Genomic DNA, 21,812 nt, shown 5'->3' on the forward strand with positions numbered 1-21,812 from the left:
TCCTTAGGGATCCTAGGACCCCTAGGGACGTACTTCATTCATCAGTGTATCATCTTAAGATGGAAGCACTTCCATGTTAAGAGTGTTTAGCCCTCTGATTAAGTGTTCTAGATCATTTCAAGCACCTTGAATGGGTCTTTGCGTGGATCTAGCTATTTTCCCCTTGTTTTGCTTCTCTCTCTCCATTTCCAACCTATTTTTAACAACTTTCTTTTTGAAACTGAGGACTTTGAATTTTTGGGTCAAGGATGACCTTTTAGGTCAAGGGAAACCTCAAACTTGACCTAGGTCAAGGACGACCTCAACCTTGACCTATGGTAGGGTTGAACTCATCCCTGACCCTGGGTCCATTTTTTAATTTCTAGGAGTTTCAGGACATCAAGCTTCAAAAAGTTTCTTTTTCCTACTTCTGAGTTGGTTGTTTTGGGTTTCAAAATGGTAGAATCTTAATTACATTTAATCTAGGTCCATTTATTAGGGTTAAGGTTAATTGGGATTTAATTTTCTCATGTTGACCTTCTCTAGGAGTTTGTGCTCTTGATCTCTATATAAGGAAGCCTTCTTCCCTCATTTTGACATCTACTTTTTCATAAGAGGCATGGTGATATCAGATGTTTTATGAAGTGAAGATATACTAGCATTTAAGTGTTCAATCATCCAATTCATCAATGAGGACCATTATTAGCTATTGAAGGATTCAATCTCTATGGTGCTCTCTTGTTGAAGATTTCTCCATCCACATTCATTCAAGATTGGTGTTGAACATCTAATGTCATTGATTTGAGATATCCTACATACATTTCTATATTCATTTGGAGCATTCGTAATTATGGATTCAAGGATTCAAATTCTCCACAAGTATTTCAACATAAGCAAGGTGAATAGTTCCATTTACTTTGTATATACATTTTGCAATTTCAATTACATTTCAAGGTTAATTCCAAAATAGGTTTTGACCAAGGCAACCCCCCATTTAAACAACAAAACCTCTTTTTCTTATAGATACAAGCGTGGAACAATGAATTAAAGAATATATTTGGATACCCTTTTTGTGAAACTTGTGAGATTTATGAAAAGAAATTATGTTAGAGTAGTGCAGGTCAAGGTCAACTTTTTAGGGTACAATTGTGCCCTTGGGTAAGATTATGCCTTGCTACTAGGGTCAAAGTTGACCTCCTCTCAAGAGAATAAAAGTTTATGGGTTTTTTTCATCTCAACATTTCTAGTTTGGAACAAATTTAAGAGATCCCCAAAATTGTACATAGACACCAGAAATCAACATTTTCCAGATTTATCCTACTTCAAAGTTAGTATTTGTCTTTTATTTGTTTCAAGATTTAAGCACATACTTCTCAAATAGGAAGACCATAGGGCCTCCTTTCTCCTTATTCTCCATTACATGATCCACTTGTGCATTGATCACTTTCTTGTGGTTAATCAATTTAGATCATTCATACAGGAAATTTGGGTTGAGGATAGGATCTATTTTCACCCTATTCATTTTGGTGAACCCGACACAATTACCCTCTTTTATTTTGTGGAATTAGATGCCCTATTGTGTTTTGTAGTGTTATATTTCATTTTATATTTGTTAGGTCTTTTCTTACATTAAGATTAAATTTCATTTATGCTCTTGCATTTTAATTCAAAAATACAAAAAAATTATAAAGTTTCTTTCAAAATACAAAAATATTTATGCTTTATGTTTTTTTAGTTTATTTGATTTACATTACATTGGTTTATGAGCTTTATTAGTTCAAGTCCTACTTCTAATATTAGGGTTAGATGCAGTAGTGGACTTATGGGTACCTTTGAGCCTAAGTCTTCTTCTCATTTCCTTAGGATTTTGGATGAGACTTTGATTCTTCCTTATTCGAATCCTCTTATGGAGAAAAAATTTCTCACTCATCTAATGATGAGGATAATTCTTTAAGAGTTCCTCCTAAATAAGTCCAAAATTTTCAAATGAACTTGATAAAATGGGTGATTGGCTTCTTCAAGAAAACCATAATCAAGATTCTATTCAAGCTATTGAGGCTCTTAAGATAGTTCTTCGTGATAGTGACCAAGGTGTTAATCTCTTGCGTGGCATTACTCACCTTGTGCATTCCAATGTTAAACCTTTAGCTCAAGAAGCTCAAGATTTAGGGTTGATTCCCCCTATCACTAGTGTAGAACCTTCTTCTATTCCTCTTCCTAATGTTCCTATTTATACTCCTTCTTTGATGACTATGACAGTTTCCTCTATACCTATGAGTGTTCCTCATGTGTCCCTTTCTATATCACAACCTTCTTATCATAAATTTCCTTTTACTTATTCTACTCTTGTGCCAAATTTTGTTCCTAGTGTTACTCTAGTTGTGTCTTCTATTCCTGTAGCTTCGTACACTTTACCTAGTATTTCTAATGTTGCTAGTTCTCATATTTCTTCTCATGATTCTAAAATTATTATTTTGGATCAAACTATGTCATCTTTACAACAACAACTTGCATCTTTAACTCAAAATAAGTTTAGTATGCCTACTTGTGACATAGGAAGTCCTTTGTCTCAGGATATTATTCATACTCCCATTCCTCAACAAGTTGATATGCCTTGTCTTGAGAATTATAATGGTAAGGGAGACCATGTTCATCATGTTAAAACATTTCAAATCCTTTGCAATGATTATGCTCATGATCATAGGATTTTAGTTAAGTTGTTTTCTTGAACTTTTTGTGACAAGGCATTAAAATGGTTTTGTTTCTTGACTCCTTATTCTATTACTTCATTTCCTGAACTTTCTAGTGTCCTTATTCAATAATTTCAAAACAACATTGGCCTGCAAGTGTCTTTGACTGATTTGATGCATTGTAAACAAAATTCTAAAGAAAAAATGACTGAATTTATTGATAGATTTAAGCATTTGTATGCTCATATTTCCTATCATATTCCTAATATTTATTTTCAACATATTTTTATTTCAAATTTGCAAAAGGATAGTAAAAATAAGCTTTTTCTTACTAAATTTACTTCTTTTCAACAACTTTCTGCAACACTTCATCATTATCAATTACAAGTGAGTCAATTTGAGAGCACTACTCTAATGGCTCATGTTCTTGTTGATAAAAGTTATGGTAGTCCTAATCCAAATAAAGTTTAAAAATTCAACAACTATGTCAAGATAAATAAACAAATAAATGCAATTGTTTCAAGTTGTTGTTGCATCTCATAATGTCACTTTTGCATCCACTACTTTTTGATTACATCACATGTTTACTTCTCTTTCTAAATCTTTACATTCTATTATGAATAGGTTGTTAACTACTAATATGACTACTTTACCTCCTATTCGACCTCTTTTACCTGCTACAATGGCATATAAATCTTTTGATCCGTAAGCTTTTTGTCAATATCATCATTAGATTGGTCATGATACTGAGAAATGTTATTCTTTAAAACATAAGGTTCAAGACCTAATTGATTCTAATGCTTTATCTGTTGATAATTATTATGGTAGTGGAAATAAATATGTTTCTCCTCCTGATCAAAATCTTCAAATCTATACGAATCCTTTACCTACACATGATACTAATACTATTGCTCATCCATCTTGTATGGATATTGTGTATGATTCAAAGATGGATGATCTTAATCATGTTGTTAATCAAGTGGAGCATTTGGTTCAATCTATATCTCCACCTCAGTCTCAACCTCCAATTCAATCTTAAGTTTCAGTTTTACCTCAACTAAAACTTAAGCCTAAATTGAAGCCTCAACCTAAACTTTGACAACAACTTAAGAAAAAATAACCTTGAGAAATTTTGATTACCTTTGATGATTCTGAGACTATTAAAGCTCCTGATGGTCCCCTTTATATTTATGCTAAGATTGTTGAGATACCCACTCATGGTTGTCTTGTTGATTCTACCTCCTTAGTTAATGTGATTACAGAAGAAAATCTTTTTATGAAAGGTTTGCAACGTGATTTTTATGATACATCAGAAGTGTGGATACAAATTTGTAATGGTTTTCTTTTTCCGTCATTTGGTTCTATTGATTTACCAGTTGAACTTTGTGGAAAATTGGTGAACACCACCTTTTTTGTTGTTGCTACCATCTGATTAGTTTGAAGTTGAGCTTGGTTTACCACGGTTAAATTCCATGCATGTTGTTGCTTCACCTATTCATGAATGTCTTAAGTTTATTTATGAATGTCTTAAGTTGGGCCTAGAAGTATGAATTCCTACTGTGTTGGATATAGTCCCTCTTGTGAGTTACCCACCTTCCTTAAATAATATACAATGAGATAGGGAGAGTAGGTGACAAGTTTGATTGGCTAGTCTTTCATGGTAGCCTTTTTTGTGTGTGTGTGTCTATTGTATCGTATTTCTCTTGTAATGTGTTTTCTAAATGTTGTTAGATTCTTTTATATGATCTTTGTTTCTCTGTTAGTACAAGGTGATAAAAGAATCAAACCTATTGTATTATTCCTCTATCTATATCTCTATTCTTCCATATGTTGTTTCATGTTATGTTGTACCTATACTATTGTTCATACATGTTTTCTTCTTGGATTCGGGACTTGGTAGCACTAGTTCTTTTTGGTCTCTAGGTCATGGTCCAAAAAGATTCTTCTTTGTATCTTTTATGTGATCTTTCTTCCTTTGTGATTGTAGTTCTACTTTCTTTGGGGAATGATGTCAATTAATTTGAAATAATATCATATATATATATATATATATATATATATATATATATATATATAATTTTATGATCATATTGACCCCATAGTAGGTAGTTCCCTTCTATGTTCTCTATATGTTTTTGTATTATTTCCCTTGATTTGCCTTTGTCTGGGGCGTCTTGTAGTGGAAACGTAATCAGTGGAGTTGTTTATGTTTCCATTAAAGTCATTGCTCCTATTAAAGTGTTAGCAATGAATTTAATGTGGGGGCATACACCCTGCTCACTTATTGCAAACACACACTTTTTTAAAAAAAGATATGTATTATTTTTCAAGATACTTTTTCTCCCTTTTTGGGTTAATGACTAATCCTTAAAGCATGGATTTTTTTAGGATCTTTGGATCCCTCCAGTTTTAATAAATTTTGATCCCTTAATGTCAAAGGTGTCCTTAAGATTAGATCTCTTTTTTCTTTTTGGATTTACTCTTATAGAATATAATATTCATGAGGGAAAATCCTTGATGGGTTGACTAGTGAATAGCCACATTCACTAGGTAGTTCAATTCCATCTTTCTAGTTGTACAATTTCCTTGTGTGGTTCACAATGAGACATAAGTTCTCATTTGGTGAGATAATCACACTCTTTTTCTTTTTCTCTCTTTTTTAGAGATGTCTCTCTTATTGTGATCTTGGTTGAAGATCTCTTTGTCCCTTCGATTTTAATAAGATTATCTTTTCATTACAATCTACTTTATTACAATCTACTTTATGAAGAGTTTGTATCGAGTTCATATTCCTGCTAAAGTGGGGGCTAAATGTATCATCTTAAAATGGAAGCACTTCCATGTCAAGAGTATTTAGCCCTCCAAGTAAGTAGTTTGGGGTCATGTCAAGTGCCTTGAATCAGTCTTTGCAAGGATCTAGTTGTTTTCCCCCTGTTCTGCCTCTCTCTCTCTCTCTCTCTCTCTCTCTCTCTCTCTCTCTCTCTCTCTCTCTCTCTCTCTCTCTCTCTCTCTCTCTCTCTCTCTCTCTCTCTCTCTCTCTCCATTTCAAGCCTATTTCTTACAACTTTCTGATAGAGGGCCACACCACCCTTACTCACTCACAATCAAGAAAGCAACAATATGGAGACCAAAAAAATGCTTCACAAGAAATTTTATTATACTTGAAGATCCTTACAACACCCACAAGATGATATCAAGCTTCTCCTTGAGCTTCTCCTTCCACAACTTCTACTTCTCAAGTTTCTACTCCTCGAGCTTCCCCCTTAAGCTTCTATTTCTTGAACTTGATTACAAATGATAATAAGCCTTGCTTAAATAGGCACTTCTAACCCAAGACATTACAAACACAACCAATGTGGGATAAAAGGTAAATACAACTACCTTTAAATAAATATTAAATTCCCACCCAAATACAACTAAGCACCCAACAAATATTAAATACATGATTTATCCAAAACCTTCTAGAATTTTCACCTACACACCTCGATTAATGGAATGACAACAATTTTTCTATTTATGCCACCTACGCACCTTGAAAATAGAAATTCCTCTTTTTCTCTCTTTTCTCCTTTTTTATTTTTTTTATTATTTCTCCTCTAATTTTTGTCACTTTCTCTCTCCTCTAGATTTTTTTTTTTTTCCAATAATTTTCCATGCAAGATGCTCCTGCATCACTTTCTCTGTGAAACTAAGGACTTTGACTTTCTAGGTCAAGGATGACCTTTTAGGTCAAGGTCGACCTCGACCCTAACCTAGGTCAAGGATGACCTCGATCTTGACCTAAGGCAGGGTTGACCTCATCCCTGACCCCAAGTCCATTTTTCAATTTCTAGGAGTTTTGAGACATTAGGCTTTGAGAAGTTTCTTTTTTCCACTTCTGGGTCAGCTATTTTGGGTTTCAAAATGGTAAACTCTTGAATTACATTTAATCTAGGTCCATTTATAGGGGTTAAGGTTGATTGGGATTTAATACTCCCATGTCGGCCTTCTCTAGGAGTTTATGCCCTAGATCTCTATATAAGGAAGCCTTCTTCCCTCATTTTGACATCTACTTTTCCATAAGAGACATGGTGATATTAGGCATTTTATGAAGTGAAGATCTACTAGCATTCAAGTGTTCAAGCATCCAATTCATCAAGGAGGACCATTGTTAGCTATTGAAGGTTCAATCTCTCTAGAGCCCTCTTGTTGAAGATTTCTCCATCCACATTCATCCAAGCCTTTTTCTATGCAAAGATACATTCAAGATTGGTGTTGAAGATCTAATGCCATTGATTTGAGACATCCTACATACATTTCTATATTCATTTGTAGCATTCGTAATTGTGGATTCAAGGATTCAAATCCTCCACAATGATTTCAATATAAGCAAGGTGAATAGTTCCATTTACTTTGTTTATACATATTGCAATTTCAATTACATTTCAAGGTTAATTCCAAACTGGGGTTTGACTTGGTCAAACCCTCCATCCAAACAAAAACCCCTTTTTTCTTGTAGATACAAGTGTGGAACAATGAATTAAATAACAAATTTGGATACCCTTTTCGTCAAACTTGTAGAATCCATGAATAGAAATTTTGTCAGAGCAGTGCAGGTCAAAGTCAACTTTTTGACATATAATTGTGCCCTATTATCAGGGTCAAGGTCAACCTCCCCTCAAAAGGACGAATTTCTTTTGGGTTTTCTCCATCTCGACATTTTTAATTCGGAATAGGTTACAAAGATCCCCAAAACTGTACACAAACACCAAAAATCAAAATTTTCTAGATTTATTCTACTTCAAGGTTATTATTTGTCTTTTATTTGTTTCAAGATTTAAGCACATACTTCTCAAATAGGAAGACCATAGGACCTCCTTTCTCCTTATTCTCCATTACATGATCCATTTGTGCGTTGATTACTTCCTTGTGGTTAATAAATTTGGATCATTCCCATTGAAAATTTGAGTTGAGGATAGGACCTATTTTTACCCTATTTAGTTGGAATGGGTTGAAAGGGGTCATAGGATAAGGTCTTAGGACTCCTAGGGACACATGTTGTCATGAAATGCATCGAAAGGGGTCATAGGTTAGGTTAACCTATGACCCCTTTCGATGAAATACCTATGACCCCTTTCGATGCATTTCATGACAACATGTGTCCCTAGGAGTCCTAAGACCCCTAAGGACCTATTTCATTCGTTCAAATGGGTCGAAAGGGGTCATAGGATAACCTATGATCCCTTTTGATGCATTTCATGACAGCATGTTAAGGACCTATTTCATTCATTTGAATGGGTCAAAAGGGATCATAGGTGACCCCTTTTGATGCATTTCATGACATGTGGACCCTTAGGGACCTATTTCATTCATTCAAATGGGTTGAAAGGGATCATAGGATAATGCACAACCCCATTGGATCCATTGCATCACGACACGTGTCCATAGGGGTCCTAAGACCCCTAAGGACATAAGGTAATCAATGCTATGGGTCAAATGGGGTCATACGCTAGCCCACAACCCCATTTGACCCATTGCATTGATTACCCTAGCCTATGATCCCTACTATACAATAATAATAATATATGACTATATATTAATAATAATATATTACTAGATTATATAATAATAATAATAATCATATATATATATATATATATATATATATATATGGCGAAAAGAGACATGACACTGAAATTATATATATAAACATAAAAGCTGGTTCAATGGCTCGTAAAGGGAAGAACTTGACAAGAGAGCATCTATGACCCTTACAAATAATCATATATATTACTATATTATATTTAATAATAATAATCATATTTTACTATATAATAATAATAATACATTACTATATTATATAATAATATATGACTATATATTAAATATAAAAATAATATCTTACTAGATTATATAATAATAATAGTAACAATAATCATATATATTACTATATTATATTTAATAATTATAATTATAATATACTAATTGTTGAAAATATATTGATATAAGTATGATAAATGTGTTTCAATCATTGTTTTGTCACTGATGTCAAACTTGCTACTTGCTGGTAAGACAATTGCTTATATGATTTGAGTAATATCATTTATTTGATTGATGAAGAGGATGTGATCAAATGAGGTAATAAGAGCACCTAGAGGAAAGGTTGAGTTATGATATGAAAAGGAGTACAAGAATCAGTTAAGACAATGATATTATAGTGCATTGATAATCTACTTAAGGTTGCAAAGGTTGGATTACACTGAGTAAGTTTGGAAGAACAAGTTAAATGAAGTTTGTCTGCCAAGATTGACTAAGTGGATAGTAGGTGCCGAACAAAGTGCAAGCTAAGTAGAAAATTAGTTGGAGCCGAGCAAAGTCTTTCAGTTTAACCAAGTGAAACAGTGTTGATGTCGAGCACTAGTAAACTTTAGTTTGTGCTGAGTGTTTTAACAAAGGATGTCAAGCAATGCAGTATGTATCAAGCATCAAAAGCCAGTTAATGCCGAGTGTCAGCATTATGAGAAAGATCAAGAATTTGATGAATTTGAGCTGACAAGTTTGATTTCTTGGATTGTTTGGAAGAAAAGGTTGATGAGCTGGTGGCACAGAATTCATGGTGAACCATTTTAAAGGTGAATAGAAAGAGAATTGACTTAGTAGAAGTTTCTAGAAGGGAATGAAATGAAATAAGGGGTAGATTCATCGAATCCTACCTAATTTCACCTAACCCTAAAATGGATGATGGAGGATGAATGACAAAAGATCTTAATTCTCTATTTATAGAGATGGTTGGTCAGAAGAAAGGGTTGTCATGTGTGAGAGCCTAAGGAAGACAAGGAGTCTAGGGTATTGCTTCATTCAGCGACCTAAGAGAAGAGACTACATTGGCAAGAAAAGAAAGAAGGCTTAAGGGTATAAATGCTTGAAGGGTGAACAAGCTATCGGAGCTAAAGTGTATGAAAGCCAAGCAGAATGGAGGACTAAAATAGAGATTTGTAATCTGTAAGTGTGTTGTAATTTGTTATCAGATCAAGCCTTACTATTATACTCTAATCATTGTATCAGTCTAAGGTAAATCCTTTGAATTAAGGTTGACCTAATAATCATTTGTAAATCCTTTAACTAGGTGACATTCTAAGTGAATGATCTAAAATCCTCTAACAAGGTTCACTCCTAACAGGGTGATTGAAATTCTTTAACCATGTCACATTTAATAGTGTGTATTGTAACCTTTAACAAGGTTGGTCTCTCACAGGGTGTTACTTCAAAAGAGTGAGAATGAATAGCATGTTACTGGTGGTTTTTCCCAAATTGGGCTTCCATGTTAAATCATTATGTCAAATGTGTTATTGAATCTATTGTGTTTCATGTTTACATTTTCTGCAAATTGATTTGACAATAACCTACAAGTTTGAGCGATTGCATAATCTAATGGATGCATGCATGATGAAAATGTTTTATGGATATGGGTTCACTATGCTGTGAAAAGTTTTATTTGTACATCTAGACCTTGGATAACTAATTCAACCCCCCCCCCCCCAGTTATTCTAAAGAATTTCAACACTAATATATAATAATATATAATAATAAACAATATTATTGTACACTTGCCAAATTGATTTTCCTCCAAAATTTGGGCAATTAATTTTTGAAATTTATTTTTTGCTGCCAAATTTTGGGTACCTGATTAGGCTTTTTATTTACCAAACCTCTTTGGTCAACTCAAAAAATGTGTTTGAGACATGTTTCACTAACATTCAGACTTTGAGTACCCATCTGACAATATTTTTTTCATCAAAATTCAATGAAACAAAAAGGGTTTTTTGATTACACGCTCAAGATTCCATCAATATAATTGCTCACAAATTATGAGTTTGATAAGTATTTATTAGTTAATTTTTAAAGAAGATGTCTATAAACTACTGATTGACACGCTAATTAAAAAATAACCATGACTTTCAAATGGTATAACATTTTTGAAATCCAAAAGTTGCGTCACATTCTATGCTTCACCTAGGATAAGAAAAAAATTAAAAATTAATTTTGTAAAGTTTTCAATTAGTTAAGGTGGTCATACATGGGAGTTATTTTATTTTTAAAAATTTATAGTAGAAAATTCATATTTAATTATTTATTTAGAATAAAAATATCAAAAAATATGTCTGACATTAAGGCATGAGTCTACTTTCTATATCTATAATTATATTAAAAAATATTATCATTTGATTTTGATTAAGGTGGTTAGACATACACCTAACTATTATTTTAGTTCTGAAAATTTTGTAGTATTGCATTAAAATCCAAAATTCTGACAAATCAAATAATTTTTTTCTCTAGACAAGGCCTAGTATTTTAGAACCTACATTCAATTTCTAACATATTTTTCTATTATAACTTTTTGATATAAATCCCATAACTACTTTAAAAGTATGTGTCATGTTAACATAACCTTGATTTGTTGGTTTTTCACTGCCACTTAAGGTCATAGTTTGGTTGACCATGATCCTGCACATACCCTTTTATTGCTTTCATTCTTTCATGCATGCAATTATATCAGTATAATATATGAAGGATCAATTGGTGAATTGTGATTAAAGTTTTATTGGTTCCTGATTTACCCCTCCCCTCTCAATAACCTAGCCTACCTTATATTTTCAACAATTGGTATAAGAGCTTGGTCACAGGTTCAAATCTTGTGACCCTCAAGTAACATTGAGGGGAAGATTGTTGGAAATTTGCTTTGTGCTCCCTTTAGGATTTGTGACAAGGGCTTAACCTCCTCCTGTGTACTATAAGTTGAGTGGTTGTATTGAGCATTGATAGATTGGTCTTTTGGTGCAACAAAAACCCCACTCTAACAATTTCTTCATGAAATGGCATATCTTAATATAGATAAAAAACTCTTATTCCGCCAGTATTTTGTAATACTTGTCAAGATGACTTAACTAGATGATCTTGGCTATTCTTGATTACTACGATGATCAAGGTGAATAAAATTTTGAAGGTTTTTGCTGTGTATTAGAAAATTCATCAAATCAGTAACTATTTATGTATTTGTTTGATGTGTGTTGGAATCTATGACTAACTTATGTATGAAATTGACTAGCTTATGTATGAAATTGATTGTTCACTAGAAGTGTAATAAATTTAGGATTTTTTTTTTGAGCAAGAATGATTGTAAATTGTGAAATAAGGTAGTTTTGTCTTATTATCTGCTAGAATGAATATATAGGAATGTAGGTTGAAATGCTAAGAGTGGATTGTGGGTGATAGTATTGCGATCAAGTGTAGTTGTAGAAGTGACTATGCACTTGTGTATTGTTGAACTAAATTGGATTTAATCAAGAAATGAAGCATTTCTATTCACAAATCATTGAACTTGTTGATTCCTAACAATTTTTACAAAAAACTCCCATAGATGGGTAGATCCTAATAGATATTTCTTATAAATTCTTTAACATAGTGACTCATTCACTTGGGTTTAAATATCTTTATAGGGTTGATCCTAACAAATTAAAGCTCCTAGTAAGGTTGAAGTAAATCCCTTAATTAAGTGACTACTAATAGGTTCAATTCTTATCTAAACATTGTTGTAAGCTCCTAAAAGGGCCAAGTCTTTAACATGACACATTTCAAAAGAGTGCATATTTGTGGGTAGCAACTCCCACAATGGTTTTTCCCTTAATCCTTGGGTTTCCACAAGGAAAAATACTGGTGACATTTTTACATTTGCGTGAATGGTTATTCAAGTTGGTTTCTTGTTGATGCTTTCATTTGTAAGTTTATGTTCATAGTGAATGATATTCATTAAATCGTGAAGTTCAGTTTTAATCTTGACCTCATCAATAGTAATAGAGACAAAGACTCAAAGAAGTCGATTAGTCTATTGATAAACATATATATTCAACAAGTATTAATTGAATATAAGTACCATACACAAGAAACTATATCCATAAGAATCATAGTTTTATTCCAAGTATGTACATATATTGGAAAACTATAATTTAATGGTTAGCATTATTAGATAAATACATTAGAACATGAATGCTTAAGACTTATTATCATTTTAGTATATAAGGAGGGAACTTAAAGATGCTTTTAAGGAGAGGCTTGAGTAAATTCTAGGCAATTAATTATTTCCAAAATAGGATGGGGATTAGGGAGCTCAAGCACCTTGAGGGGATTATGCCAAGAAATTCTTAAAAACTTGGATCCATAAACCTTGAGGGGGAGCCTATTGAGAAATGATGTCTAAATAACCTAATTACGTCCAAAGCATTCTTCTTAAATTATAATTATAATAGAGATAAAGATAATAAAAAAATTAATTATAAGTTTTAAAATCTCTACTCTATCAATAAACATATATAAATAGTTTTCTTACCGGCATAAATTAATTAGATTCTCTTGAAACTTAGACAATCTACACAAGCAACCATATCCATAAAAATCATAGTTTTGTTCAGTACATACATAGATTGGAAAACTATTATTTAATGATTAGTATTAATTGATAAGTACATTAAAACATAAATGTTTAAAACTTATTATCATTGTAGTATTTAAGGAGGAAACTTTAAGATATTTTCACATGAATGCTTAAGACTTATTATCTATTATCATTCTAGTATTTAAGAAGGGAACTTAAAGATGTTCTCACAGAGAGGCTACAGTAAATTCTGGGCAATTAATTATTTCCAAAATACAATGCTGATCAGCAAGCTCCAGCACCTTGACGAGATTGTACCAAAAAAAAATTTCAAGACTCAGATCTGCAAACTTTGACCTTGATGGGGAGACTATTGAAAAAGGGACAGGCATTCAAAAATGATGTCTAAATAACCTGACTACATCCACAGCATTCTTCTTAAATTAAAATTACTTGATAAAATTAAAATTACAATAAGAATTAAGATAAATTTAAAAACTATGAATTTTAAGAGCTCCACTCTATCAATAAACATATAAATAGTTTTCTTACCAGCATAAACTAAATACATTGTATTGAAACTTGAACAATCTACGATTAACTGGTCTCAGCCAAGCAGGAGACATTACATTGAGTCAATTAACAACTACAGTATCTTGAGACAATGTTCTGTAAGTTGAAGAACAAAGAAATTATTACATATTAACGTATGCAAATTTTGAGAATGTGCAGGTTATTTCAAATCAAAATAGGTTGTCTGATATGTTTTGTATTCTGCAAATAAAGAAAGCACATAACTGCCCTGTTGTGAATAAGCTTTCTGAAATGTTTGAATATGTTGATTTTTATAGAGTTCCCTACGGACAAAATTGTTTCATGTGTGTTTCCAGTAGTGGTCTTCCCAATCTTTACAATCTTCATATAATTTACTATGCACTTGAAGGGAAAATCTAATAATTTGATCGGTCATCCTTTTACAAAGAGATTGAGTAAACGCTATTGGAAATAGCGTAAGAAATCGAAATTGTTTATGCCTCAAAGCTAGAAACTACTTACGCCACGGCGAAAACAGAGTCGGGCTGTTAGGAGAGTCGCGCTTGCCCAGTACGCCATTATTCCTTCTCAGATTATACGGCGAATTTCTTGATGGCGAAGGTTTTTGAGAGGGAGGAGTTTCGAGCATGCGACGTGCAAAATTCCTTGTGATAGGCCCCTGAAGTCTAGGACTGTTTCCTCTCAGACAAGCTCCATCTTCTTCGCCCAGATTTAGTGATGAATTTTGAAATGAATACTGAGCGAGATGAGAGGGAAGACTGGCCTTTGCACTTGTACCGCTTTCTGCTTTTCTTGAGTTGTTATTGAGGGGATTCGAACACCCGATTCCTGCCTTTTGTCTCTTCTCCAAAATATCCCACAGGAAACCGTCTCCGAATTTCTCTTCCTTTTCGCAGCTCGCCTGTAAAACAGAATAGATAACTACAAGCGAGCCATCTCAAAAGCAAAACAAATTATTAAGTGGGGTTTGGTGATTACCATGTTGTGTAATGAGTATCGATCCGATTTCGCCCGCAGAAATGAATCGTTTCTGTTGTCATTTGGACTCATCAGAATGTCCGTGGCGGTTTTCGGCTTTGAAAAGTTTTGTGCACCCCTGTTTCGCCACATTTCGTTCACAGAATTCGTTGTTCTCTGCGAGGACAGAATAAGTGCCAATTGTAAGAAGGGCGACTTTTGGGCTAGGATTTGTCAATGAGAAATTTTGTTGTGAAGATTTAAATTAGCTACACTAATATTCTCCCTTGTGCGACTTTAGAATCTTTTAAAGTGAGTTCCCTGATTTTCGAAAAATGTTATGAAATAATATTGATTCGAGACCAGGAGTTGTTTCAATTAGGCTGTGAATTAATGGAGACGGTTATTAGACGAGATTTAGAAATTGTTGGAATTAATTAATTTTTATTATAGTTTCATAGCAGACAATGTTAAAAAAAATTGGTATAGATTTTTTTATGAAGTTGTGGTAATTAAAAAATTGTAAGTTCAATATTATTATGTCATAAATTCTTTAGATTTCTAGAAAAAATTTAAGCTAAAATTTTGAGATTCATCTATGAAATAATTAATAATATTTTATTTTTTATTTCATATAAAGACAGAACTTGGAAAAAAACTTTCAATTTTATAAATTATTTAATATCAATTTATATTATAAAAAAATCTTATTATAAAAATAAATCGTATAAGTTTCCACATAAGAATACATTTTTAAATCTGTAAACACTCCTCTTTCGCCTCCCCTCCCACTCTTTCTATATATAATTTTATTAATACATAATAATAAATTTCATAGTAAGCATTCCCTGATGCAAATCGCAAATTGCCAATAGACTTTGGCAGGTCTTTGTTGAGATACACATATAGTTTTACTTTGTGTTACTTCCCGTTCTAATAGAGGAGATAAAATGCCCATACTTAGGGCATGTCTCCATGCGACTGCTAGGCTTATTTTGGCTAGCAGTCACTGCTCTAAGCGGTAGATATCAAATTATACACTCCGCCACAAAGCACACTTAAGTAGCCGCATGGAAACATAAGATTAGTTTCTCTTCTATTATATGCCTATAGCTATTTCTGTGTCGAGCGGATCTTTCCTCTTGTAATTTTTGACTTATATTGGAACGATTTGTAAAAATGCATAATATATGAAAAAAATTACGGTGACAAGCAGCAAATTTGTGTTAAGATATTCCAAAATACCTTATCAGTTGTGAAAATCTCCGAAGAACTCATCTTTCTATTTTGAGACAGCTTTTTTAGTAGCTGATTTTCTTCCCTGAGCATTGAGAGTTGACGATCGAAACTCTCTGCTTTGCGCAATGTTTCGTCTCTTTGCAACTTAATTTGTCTATCTTTGGCACACAAAGCCTGCTTATCTTCAAGTCTTTCAGCCTTCATTTCCTTAACATCCTGTTCTAGATCTTGAATGCGTTTAAACTGAGTCCTCATACGCTTGCGAAATTCTTCTGTTTCTTCACTTCTCTTTAACAGTGAATCCTTGAGAGACACTCCCATATTTTGCACTACTTTTTCCCGTTCCTTTAACTGTAATTCAGAATCCCTTAGCTGTAGCAAAAGCCTGTTATTTGCTGCCATTAAGGCTGGCATATGTTGAACAAAATTTGTTTCCATCTGTTCTACAAGGGACTGTAATTGACGGACCAGAGACATTATGCCTTCGGAGCTCAGGCGTTTCATGTAGGAAAGCAAAGGTTGGCACATGTGACTTGCGAGATCATCAATCATTCCTTCCATTTCTTCTTTTAGCTCACCTAGCCCTTTTCTAAAGCCGTCAAATACTGCTTTCTGTAGTTTCAAGACGATGGACAGAAGAGCCTGGCAGTAGATCAGATCATACATGTATTAGAGATTCAGACAAAAGTTACTTGTCAGTTCCAAAGTCTTCTAGAACAAACTTGTTAAAACGATATCCCCGTTTCCTTTTGAATCGTTCAAGCGGAATGATGAAAGTTTCTTGCATTTCTGCTTATCAATCATCTAGCTTTGAAATTTTCTGAAAACATAAACTATCCGTCAAAATTGACATCTCTTGACCAGCGGAAACTGTGTCCGACACTTTCGCCTGCTTTATTCATACAAAATTATATAGTTTTATGTGATTTTTGAAAATTTTATTTAGAAAAGATTAGATTAAGCTTCGAAGTGACCAGAAAGCTCAAAGATTTACATGTAAGGAATTCAACGAACGCATTAATAGCGGAAGAAAAAATATCTTTTAACCTCTCACACTATCCGTACAAACTATGCTGTTAAGATCCCGTAGAATGAGCCACCGCATCACACACTAAGGGTCCATTTGGTTGCTGACATAGGAATTGAAAATTAGAAGAAAAAAATGGAATAAGACTGGAATTAAATTCTATTTTTTTTAATAAAAAAATAGATTGGGAATATGAATGGCTATTTTAATTCCATCTATTTTTTGGCATAGACATATGCTCATTTTGAGGGCAAAATTGGAATATGTCTTCCTATTCCAATTCTGATTGAGCGTACCAAACAGCGAATATAGAACATATTCTAATTGTCTCTTCTTATTCCACTCTATTCCAGCAACCAAACGGGCCCTAAGGAAAAAAGTAGTCAAAAGAAAGATTGTACTATAAAAATGAAAGGGGATCTTCATTTTCAAATAGATTGTTCTTTTAGAAAAACATATAATTTAAAAAAAAAAAAAACTTAAGATGCTAAAATTATTCCTACCTTGTAACCTTGTTCTAAGATTGAAGAGTTTAAACTATCTTCATCTGCACTAGGAAATGTATTCTCCTTCATATTCTGTATTCGTTGATGAAGGCGCATGGTCTCTGACACAAATTTATCCTGCATTCGCTTTACCAAACCCTGATGATCCTCAAATCTCTGTGTAAGATCTTGTTCTTGTGACCTCACCAGGGATTCAATCGTCTTAAGCAAGAGTATTAGCTGTTTCACTTGAAATTTTAGTGTATACAAGATCTGGTCCGTGTGGTAAGCTGCTTTGTCCTTGAAACTTTCCCCCTTAAAAGCACATTTTGCCATTCAATAGTTCAGATCAGAGCATCCAAATTTGGATTTTGAAAACACATGTGCAGAGAATGAAAGAAAATCCTGACACAATTTCGATCTGTTTAGATTTGTACGGTAACTTTATAAACCTTATTTCACTGTTTTCAATTTTACGGATGATCATCTAAAACCTTTTGAAATATTCTCGTTTCTACTTATAGGGAGGGCATAAGACTTTGATTTTTTAAGGTGAATATGAAATCTATGGAATGATTTTGTGTGAAAGGAGAGCAAACTGTTCTATCCGGGTTCCAACGCACAGACTATAAATTTTACAGCTCATATTAACAAGATTTGCAGAACGACAATTTTTCAAAAATATTGAAATATTTATGAGAACTATAGCTTTCAAGGCGTTTCGTACCTCGGAGCGCTGAAGCAACTTATGTGTGCTGGTCAGAACAGATTGAAACGTTTCGCTCTCAACACCAAAATCTCCGAGCTGCAATCCAAATTCGATTACGTTTCCAATAAATATGTTATTTAATCTCATATTTGAATACGATTCCAAGGAAGTGTACAAATTCTATAATTTTACTTTGTCAGGTGGACATTACCATTTCGAAATTATTTGTGAACACAACTGTTTTCCGGCCATCCTTTTCCATTTCCTCCACCTTAAGATCAACCAGGCGCAGCAGAGGAATCGAAATATTTGTGAAAACATCTTTTGCCTGCAATTTGCAGAATAGAAAATTGAAAATAAGAACAATAAAAAAACAGTTTCAGAAATTCATATAAACTAAATCTAAGATACATTTTTAAATTTCTAAATCAAATTAAATTTAACTAACGAAAAAGGTAAATACCGCTTGAACTTTCAGTGCATTACAAAACAAGAACAAAAGTTTCTACTCAGTGCAACAAAGAAAAAATATTACACATTTACTAATTTTGTTAAATATTTTCAAGCACAAAACAGAAATTAAAGAATTATCCGATCTGCTAGCAGGAGTTTAGCAGATCAAATTTCAAAAACAATATGGAGTAATAACAAGGTTATTACCTCTCCCAGGCCTTTAACAACTTCGGATTTCAGCTGTGCATAAGTTTTCTTGGTTTGATGAAGGCGGTGTAAGGTAAATATCAGTTTCTCTCTGAGCTTATGAGACAAAGATGGTGTACTAGACATGACGATTGACCTGGAAACTTTGCCGCGCTCCATTCTATCTCTTTTTTTTTCAACTGAAAGATTAAAAGCATGAAAAACTTCTCAGAATTTTCTGAAGCCCAGTGTGAACACGAAAAGGTTTTTTCTTTTTTTCTCCCTTTTCTCCCAGTTCTCAATTTCCGTTTTTTTATTTTGTTTACCGGAGTTACTTGGGATGTCATGTTATATTCTTGTCCTTCGAAAAATGCTCACATCCCCTACATTCGAAAACATTTTAATTTTGTATATTTATTTAATATTTCAAAATACTATATATATATATGCTAGTAGCACTCATCATGAAATATATTATTGTCATTAATCTACATCAATAAATAATAATTATTAAATATATTATATTTTATTATACATTATAGATTTTATATGTTCACTTCAAAAATATACTTAATATAATACAATAGATTCCCTTTGAAAATAAAAAATAATAAAAATTACCACCTACATAATAATTAATAAAATCAAAATGTATATTTTTTATTCAAGTCATTAGAATTAAACTTTGGATTGAAATTAGAGTTTTCATTTGCATTAGTGTTAGCATAAGTTTTATCCTTAAAGCTAGATTATTATTTGCGATAGAGTAAAGGTCGTAGTGGAACTTCTTTAAGGAAATCAAGAGTTAAAGAGTTTTTAAGGCTTCAACTTTTATAATACATAGTTTGTAACTTATTAATCATTAAATTAAAGTCTCAACAACTCTCTCATGTTTCTTTATCTTCCATCCTTCACACTATGTCTAGCTCACACCTCTCTCTCTCTCTCTCTCTTTTGGGCCTAAATTATCCATCTCCCTTCCCCTCTAGCCATTGCTTCCCCCTAAATACCTAATATATCTTTACATCATGTCTATTACTCTCTCTTAAACATCTCTCTTTTCCAAACATATACATACATATATCTCCCCCCATAATTACTCTCTTTCCCTCTCTCCCCACCCTTCTCTCAACATATCTTCTCCTATTTTAACCCCCCTTCCCTGTCTTCCCCACACTTATCACTATTATGCTATCTTCCTTCCTTCATTACCATGTCCATCTATCATATGCCCTAATTATTCTATTTACCCCATCTCTCTCCTATTCCCTCTCCCATTCCCTCTTTCTCTTATATCCCTCTTTCTCTTATATTCCCTCTTTCTCTTATTGATTCTCAAATTATCAGGTCTTTTTTTCTCTACTTCATATCTCTCCCCCTCCATGTATCTCTTTCTCTTTCCCCACTATTCCCTTTCTCCTATTTCCCACCACATCTTGCCATCTCTCTCTCTCTCTCTCTCTCTCTCTCTCTCTCTCTCTCTCTCATGTCCTCTTGTGTTGTTATTGCCTACTCTCTCTATCTCATGTATCTTTATATCTCACTTTCTTTCTCTCTACTCATATCTCCCTTTTACCCTTTCTCTCATATCAATCCCCCTCTCACTATATCCTCTCGCTAATTACCACACACACACACACACATATTTTGCCCGTGTCTCAAACCCTCTACCTCTTCTCTCTCTTTATCTCTTCCCCCTAATCACTACTTACTCTCTTCCACTCTATTGTCTCTCTCCTCTCACTAAGTGTTACCCTCTCTCTCTCTCTCTCTCTCTCTCTCTCTCTCTCTCTCTCTCTCTCTCTCTCTCTCTCTCCCCTTCCCCTATCATCAAATCCATACATTTGATTCCCTATCAAGTATCTCTTCCCCCTCTTTTGTCTTTCTTTTTTTTCCCACACCCTCTTACCATTGCATCCCCCAATTACTATTTATCTCTACATCATGTCTTTCACCCTCTCCCTCTCTCTTTCTCCCTAATTGCACTCTTTAACTCTCTCCCCTTGCTTCTCTCACAATATCATCCCCCTAGCCTATTCACCCTCTATATCTACCACATGCCTCTCACCCTCTCTCTCACTCACATGGCTCTTTACCTTTCGAAATGTCTTCCCCATAATTACCCTCTTACACTCTCTCCTCTAGGTAAACTCATCATGTCTTCCCCTTATTTATCATCTTTCTCTACCTCATGTCTCCCATCTCCATGATATATCTCATGTCAACCCATAATCTCTCTCTCTCCCCTAAGTAAACTCGTCGTGTCTTCCCCTTATTTATCCTCTTTCTTTGCCTCATATGTCTCTCATCTCCATGGTATCTCTCATGTTGGCCCATAATCTCTCTCTCTCTCTCTCTCTCTCTCTCTCTCTCTCTCTCTCTCTCTCTCCCCCCCCCCCCTAAGTAAACTCACCATCTCTTCCCTTTATTTATCCTCTTTCTCTACATCAAAGTTAACTTACCATCTCTTCCTCGTATTTATCCTTTTTTTTCACATCATATGTCTCCCACCTCCTTGATATCTCTCATGGCCCCCCATATCCATCCTCTGTGTGTGTGTGTGTGTTATAATCTATCTCTATGTCAATCTCATGTCTCTAGCCCTATGTCCCCTTGTCTTACTCTCTCACACGTCCCACCCCTCATGTCTTTGTATCTCTCACATTCTCTCTCTATGTATACCTCATATATTTTCCACTTGTATCACTCTCTATCTATCATGTCCCCTCCTATTATTACCACCTACTCTCTTTGTCTCGTGTAACCTATCTCTTGATGTCTACTTCATGTCCCACCCTCATCCCCCTTGTTTCACCCCCCCTCCCCCATCTCTATCTATTTTGGGCCCCAATTATCCTCTTTCTCTCTTTACCCCATCTCTCTCCCTTCTCCTTTTTCCATCTCCCTCCACCTCTAACCATGCCTTCTTAATTTTATATTTAGTTTAAATATGATATAATAAATTTAATTTTTGTAATAAAACTCGTTGAATGCACATATTATTGTTTTAATTTAAAAATATTGAAACTCATTAGTACTATAATTTACAATTATGTGTTAAACAAATCTTTAACATTTTTACTTATCAAAATGTAAATTTATGGTAAATTTAGGTTTATTAATT

At 33.6% G+C, this 21,812-nt stretch overlaps 1 protein-coding gene across 1 annotated transcript; it reads right to left on the reverse strand.

Moving 5' to 3' along the window:
* Positions 1-13,607: 13,607 nt before the first annotated feature.
* Positions 13,608-19,016, reverse strand: LOC149539131 (uncharacterized). Its single transcript, XM_089799110.1, has 7 exons — positions 18,710-19,016; positions 18,261-18,377; positions 18,068-18,145; positions 17,359-17,655; positions 15,835-16,470; positions 14,611-14,766; positions 13,608-14,533 (listed from the first exon to the last, which is right to left on the reverse strand). The coding sequence occupies exons 1-7, from the start codon at positions 18,866-18,868 to the stop codon at positions 14,126-14,128; spliced, it is 1,851 nt and encodes a 616-aa protein (XP_089655236.1). The 5' UTR covers positions 18,869-19,016; the 3' UTR covers positions 13,608-14,125.
* Positions 19,017-21,812: the final 2,796 nt, after the last annotated feature.

Source organism: Cupressus sempervirens, chromosome 9 (assembly GCF_028749045.1).
Source record: "Cupressus sempervirens isolate cs-2001-9-10 chromosome 9, ASM2874904v1, whole genome shotgun sequence".
Classification (NCBI taxonomy): Eukaryota; Viridiplantae; Streptophyta; class Pinopsida; order Cupressales; family Cupressaceae; genus Cupressus; species Cupressus sempervirens.